Genomic DNA, 6768 nt, shown 5'->3' with positions numbered 1-6768 from the left:
CTTTTCATAAATTCATAATTCTTCAAAAAATATTTGGGAATTCAAATCTTGTTTGGTTTAAAAAATATTTGGAATTTTAAAAAGTCACATTTTCAAAAAATGTTTGAATCTTCAAAAATTGAAAACAAAATCAGAATTTTTTTTCATGGTTTTAATTTTTTGGGGGAATTTCATATTTTGTTCAGTTTTATTTAAAACAGTTTGGATTTTGGAAATTTGTTCGACAATTTTCAAAAATGTTCAGAATTTCAATAAAAATTCATGTTTACAAAATGTGTTCGTGTTTTCCAAACATTGATTGCATTTAAAAAAAGGATTTTTTTTTTCTAACTTATATGACAAATGAATACGGTACACTGGAATTGCCAGCATCACAAGTAAAATTTTGATATACAGCTTTACACAATACTAAATTTACACCCCTAGTGCCACACTAACCAAAACTTCCGTATAGCGAAGTTCAAACAAGTCTCATACACCATATATTTCTCAACAAAGAAAAAGAATAATGACCTATAAATCAAATATACTAATTACACGTTGAAAGCTTGTGCTCCCTTGGCAACCTTGATGAAGACATCCTCCAAGGTGGTGTCAGCGAGGCCCCAAGCGTGTATGTTAAAACGGCCCTTTGCACTCTCAACTTCATTGAAAACGTCTGCTATCTTCACCTCCTGCTTTGGCAGCTCAAATTTCTGTGTTCCAGATATGTGATATATCCTGTTTGCATTTGGCGACAAACGGCGAACCAGCTGTTCAACCTCCTGCTCATGTTCTGAAGATGTTGTCATTGTGAACACGTAGGTGCCCCCGTATCTTGCTTTGAGCTGCAGAACATTGCAGAGGAAAATATTGCAAGTGTTTAATAAAGTAGCATACAGTTACACAAATTGTAGTTCTGTCATTCTGTGCTTCATACAAGTGAATAGGTAATTTACCTCTTTCGGATTTCCAATGCACTGGAAACCACCATCAACAAAAATACCCAGTCTATCACATAGTACCTCTGCCTCTTCCATTGAATGCGCTGCCAAAAAAACATACTTGATGATTCACAGTATCCATCGAAGCAATGAGGAGATGGTCAGGAAAGTTGAATACTTGTAAGAATAATGGCACGGTTTTTCTTTGCTTCTTTCACAACACTCCACAGGTTATTTCTTGATGCTGGATCTAGTCCAGTGCTTGGCTCGTCCATGAAAACAACCTAAAATTATTTACGAAATTTTTAGTCGCAGATTCCATTATATTCTGTGCATGTGGAAAGAGAACAGGAATCAGGTAAGTACTTTGGGGTCTCCAATTAAGGAGATTGCGACACTAAGCCGCCGTTTCATGCCTCCACTGTACTTCCCCACTTGCTTATCCCCGACACCGCCACGGAATAGGTTAACACTCTTCAGAGAGTCATCAGTTGCCTGACAGCACAAAATATTTTGCATTTCATATGTTGATGCATTCATGCATATTATAGTCTGAACTATTGCTGCATGGCAGAACCAATGAACATATAGCACCGCATTTCACAATGAGGCAAACAACAATAGATACTGGTGCAGACATAAAGAAATTGCAGAACTATACCTTCAGTAATTCAGCGCCTTTAAGATTTTTTAATCTTCCATAAAACAATAGATGCTCTCTTCCCGTCAATGTTTCCCAAAGCAAGCTATATTTCAAAAGGCAATAACATTTTTGGCATTATAGTGTGCACGGAGAGTTATACTGAAAATATCATTAGATCAAGGCCATACTCGTGTTGTGGGCAGACACCCATATTTGTGTATATTTCATTCATATCAGTCCGTATGTCCATTCCATGGACATAAGCAGTGCCAGATGTAGGTGGAATAAGCCCAATCATCTGTGGAAGAAAAATGGAAAATACATCCGCAAGGAGTGAATATGTTGGTTAGCTTTGTCAAAAAATGAACACACTATATGTCTTGTCACCATACCATACTGATGAAGGATGTTTTCCCTGCCCCATTCGGGCCAAGCATTCCAAAACATTGGCCTTTTGGGAGGGCAAGAGACAACCCACGAACTGCAAGCTTGTCAGGATTCCCATCCTTTCCATGGTAAACCTTCGTTAGGTTATCAGATATAATAGCATGGTTTGCACTGGGTTCCAGCAGAAGCTGCTCAACTACCTCTCTCTGAACATAAAAAGAAATCAATTATCAATGAACACATATATTGTCAGGGCCTTTTCAAATAAAAAATGAATAGGCATCTTTGAGAAATATGCAAGGGATTAACCTACTTCTTGAGTAGTGTCAGGGTTCTCCATTTCGACTACAACTTTAGATCCTTGCCGCCCGAAGCTATACCTCCGAAATGACGCAGCTCGCTTCTTAAAGCATTTCAAGGAGATCAACAACCTCTTTCGGAGTCCACCACCCAATGATGAGACTTGATCAAGATAAAATGCCAAGGGGAGAAGTATTGCCCATTCGATAACCATGATAATCAATACAGTACGCATTCCATTGACCGGGTCACTCAAATTAGTCCACTCCATACCACTGATTCCCATTGCAGTTCCAGAGAATGCATATTGACCAAACTCATATAACCCTCGGTAAAGTGAAAATCCAGGGATGATCTCCATGACTACTATCCAACCCTCTTTGTATGGAAAAACATAACTTGTCATGCATATGATGCAAACAGAGTTGTCAAACATAAATAAGGAAGTAACTTACTTGGGAAACTATTATCCTCAACAAAAAAACGCAGAAGAAATGCGCCTAGTAAACCAGAACCAAATACATAAATGTAACCAACCACTGCAACACCGTAACTTCATATTAGTTACTCACAAATATATTATAACCACTCCTATCTTACTTTAGACATAACAAATTTTAGTGACAGACCTGTGGCGATTTTGACTGAAGAAAAGAACGACGCTGCGAAAAATGCGAGTGCAATCTGCAGATTTATGTAGATGAAGTAGAAAACAATCTGAATGCTGTAATTATTTGCTGTGAAGAAGCGCAGGCCTGTACGAAATCAAACCATTTTAAGGAGATTAAATTATGTAAATAAAAGATACTTCTTGATGATTTTTGAAATATGATTTACCTATCATGGAGCCAAAAATGATAAATAGTAGCATATAGACAGCTGATAGAGCAAAGAAGTAAGTGTAAGTTATCATCCAGTAAGGGCCGTCCTTCAAACCATGCATCTTCATCATAATTTTCAGCTTTTGTTGTTTCTCATACACGAGATATGTTAGTACAACCTGAAAAAGGTATTGTACCAACTCATCATTTTATCCATTTTTGTGAACTTAAACAAGGTTGTGTCTCATACTCACTGGAAAGAGTAGTTCAACGATCCAGGTGAAGAAGAGTGCGCCAAGAAGCGAAGACAGGTCAAATTTTAATTTCGTTCCTACTTTAGGCATATCTTTAACATATTCAAGCAGCATTTCTACTCCACTTCCTCTGAGAAATTTGATGTATGCGTTGGAAGCCTGTAAGAAAGATAGAGCAGTTTGTAGTAATAGTTAAAATACAAATGAAATTCACTTAATATGAATTGTGCACCAGTTAAAAGCACATACCATGTTAACCAAGCGTGGCACTCGTAGTAGTGCAATTTCAGTAAACGCAGTATTGTTGCTATAGGTAGAGTTGAACCAAATACTAATGTCAAGGCTATCCTTATTTGTGCTCAAGAAGTTGTAACCTGTGAAGAGAAACATGTTATACACAAAACATGAAGAACCAATGGTAACACTTCACTGAACTAGATCAGTGGGTACCTGCAGCAAATTCATTCGCCTTCTCTCTTCCACTTTCCCTTTGTTGTCTATATCCCCTAAATAGTTCGTCATTGACAATTGATTCGCTTTCACGCCATAACATCAAACCTTGAATGCACTCTACATCTAGACATTCAAAAGAACATTGGGAATGGAGAAATTAGTAAGCACCCAAGGGATACAAAATGTATGAAAAAACTGTCACCAATGGCATATTCTCATAAAATAAAATAAACTATTTCAGTAAAAAAAGAGTAAATTTCGTGCTAACTAACTTACATCCTGATGTTTTTAACTCTTCAAAGGAATAGTTTAAATTCCAGTCCCATCTAATCATTTGATGAGACCTGGTCAGCTGATATGTTCCTCCTTTGGTAAATATTAACTAATACAATTAACATTCAAGCAACGAAGCTGATTATAAATTTTGATGAAGACGGAAAACACTCTAAAATCACCATTTTACAAGGTCCAATATTTTAAATGTGGTCGCCTGCTACTCCCAAGAAACTACGTTACTGGCATTTTTTTAATAGAAATCAACAAAGCAGCTTGTTGTCTTTTAAAAAAAAGTGCCACTCTCAACGCAATTAAAGCTTAGAAACATGAGGTAGTAATCCTTTTCTTTGTTGAGATCACGAAGTGGTAATTCCAAATGTTCATGCTTTTCTCCTCGCTTCATCTTAACTAACTCCTTGTTCAGAAAGCATGTATTTCTGCATCTTCGATGAAATGAGGATTCCAGTTCCAACAAAGGAAAAATGTTACTTACTGAGTTGAAGCGGTATTATCCCAGCATTGAACAAAACTGTTTGCGACAAATTGGAGCGACACTGAGGTTGGACAATATACAGAGTGTTCCCTGGAGTAAATGCTGGCTCTAGAAGCTGTCTAAACTCTGGCGTCGTGTCCGAGCCCTGAGAGAGACAGATCCAACCAAAAGCTTCGTACATTAAAAAACAAACATGGCAGCACGACTGTATAATCTATAGGCCTGGAAGAAACTCACAGGAACAATCTTGGAGAGCGCACCCAGATAGTCGGTGAAATTCAGAGGCGAAGACAGAGCAGGGAACAGTTGACCCGAAAGACCTGCCGTTCAAAAGCACGCACGAAGATTGAGCCTGAATTATGAACGAAATAGGCGCATGTCATCATCTCCTTGTGTGGCATGAGAGGGGGGATAACATACTTTCGGCGAGCGAGCGGTTGGCTCCGGTGACGAGGAAGGCGGCGGGGCAAGACCCGGCGTCGCGGCACGTCTGGCCGGGCAAACCGTCGAACGGCTGGGAGGCGATGCTGATGGCTCTGGACTCGGGGGTGGGCAGCTGGACCAGGGCCGGCCAGCGGGGCGGGGTGGGGATCGGGCAGCTGGCGACCTGGTCCAGCGTGGAGTACTGGACGCCGCACTCGGTCCTCCGGCAGGTCCCGTCGGCGGCCGCGTCGACGCAAGCGCAGCCGCAGCGGTACTTGGGCTTGTCGATCTCGCGGTCGATGGCGCCCTGCAGCAGCACGAGCAGGACGCAGAGGAGGATCGGGAAGAGCGTGATGCACACGTTCGTCTTCAGGTTCCTCTTCTGCAGCAGCCATGGATCACAGCAAGCAAACGGGACAACAAATCAGAAAAAGTCGGCAAATTCAAATCAGTTCACGACCATATCGCCGTATTGCGCAGGTAATCAAACCATGGAAGTGAGAAACAGAGGAGCAAGAAGGCGGAGAGAAGGGAGACCTGGAAGCAGAGGTTCTTGCGGAGGAGGGCGTTGGCCTGCGTGGAGAAGCCGGCGGGGCCCCTCGAGGAGCCGGTGGAGGAGTCCATTGCTGGCCGGATTCGGAGGAGAAAGATGGAGCTCCACTGGTCGTCGTCTCCAAATTTTATAGCCGCCTTCGGCCTCCTTGGTCAGCTCCCGCCATTTCTGCGTCACGCCGTCACGGTGGTGTGGTGTGGTGTGGTGCCTTCTCTCTGCAGCCGGTGGGGGTGCAATTTAGAGACATTACCAAGGGGTTAAATGTGATTATTAGCAAAACAAAAGTCGTCCGCTTTTTTGTTTGATTGACTTCTCAAGTTTCTCGGAACCTACGTGGGCCCCACTCGCCATGTAGTTCTACGCGTAGTGCTCCTAGTACTTGTCTTCTAGAGTCCGTTGAACGAACTGTGTCAAAAAAACAAGAGGCAAACAAGCTGCCACACATTCTTGATTTGATGGTCTGTAAGATTGCTAGCCGTTCACGTCGACGATAATAAGTCACTCTTGTTTGTTTTTTTAAAAACTTTCCATCTACTCATGTTCAATCAGGGCGGTATAACGAACAGTCGAACACTCGAAATAATAAAAATTACATCCAGATCTGTAGACCATCTAACGACGTCCACAAGCACTCAAGCGAGCTGAAGGTGCCCCGCCGTCACCCCCCTCCCTCGTCAGAGCCGGACAAAAGTTGTTGTAGGAGACGGTCGGAAAGTTATCGTACTAAAGCCCTGTAGTACCAAAACACCAGAACAACAATTGCCGCCAATGAAGAGTAGCGTAAATCGGAAGGATCCAATCTGAAGGCACACAAATGAAGACGAACGATGAGCAAACCCAAGCAAACCCATCAAAGACAGATCCACCGGGGACACACCTTAACACATCTACCGACGATGCTAGATGAACCACCGGAATGGGGGCTAAACGGTGAGAACCTTATATTATCTTCAGTGAGCCGTCACTGCCTCGTCTTCCTGAGTAGGACACGAACCTTAACAAAACTCAAAAAATATCTAAAAACAGTGCCCTCCGCCGCAAGGGCCGAGATCCACCGCGCCTCCATGACCCTAAGGCAGGCCACGGGAGACGAGGCGGACTAGCTACGGCGCCGACGAGAGGTGGAATAACCCTAATCTTTTTAGGGGAGAGGAGCCAGAGGCGGCGGCGGCGGCTGTAACCCGAGGTACTCCTACTCTATTTGTTATGTCGCCATATTTGTTCACATAGGCTAAATCCTTT

At 42.3% G+C, this 6768-nt stretch overlaps 1 protein-coding gene across 1 annotated transcript; it reads right to left on the bottom strand.

Moving 5' to 3' along the window:
• Positions 1–351: 351 nt before the first annotated feature.
• Positions 352–5724, bottom strand: LOC125525361 (ABC transporter A family member 7). The gene is made up of 18 exons (XM_048690361.2): positions 5511–5724; positions 4971–5355; positions 4788–4870; positions 4551–4695; positions 3779–3904; positions 3578–3702; positions 3329–3487; positions 3091–3253; positions 2883–3008; positions 2709–2792; positions 2267–2631; positions 1959–2159; positions 1755–1864; positions 1585–1669; positions 1290–1418; positions 1102–1207; positions 939–1027; positions 352–827 (listed from the first exon to the last, which is right to left on the bottom strand). Exons 1-18 carry the CDS (start codon positions 5595–5597, stop codon positions 534–536), a joined length of 2862 nt encoding a protein of 953 aa, XP_048546318.1. The 5' UTR covers positions 5598–5724; the 3' UTR covers positions 352–533.
• Positions 5725–6768: the final 1044 nt, after the last annotated feature.

The sequence above is a fragment of the Triticum urartu genome, chromosome 1A (genome assembly GCF_056163025.1).
Source record: "Triticum urartu cultivar PI428250 chromosome 1A, HENAU_Tu73, whole genome shotgun sequence".
Classification (NCBI taxonomy): Eukaryota; Viridiplantae; Streptophyta; class Magnoliopsida; order Poales; family Poaceae; genus Triticum; species Triticum urartu.
This window is presented reverse-complemented; position numbering and strand designations above follow the sequence as displayed.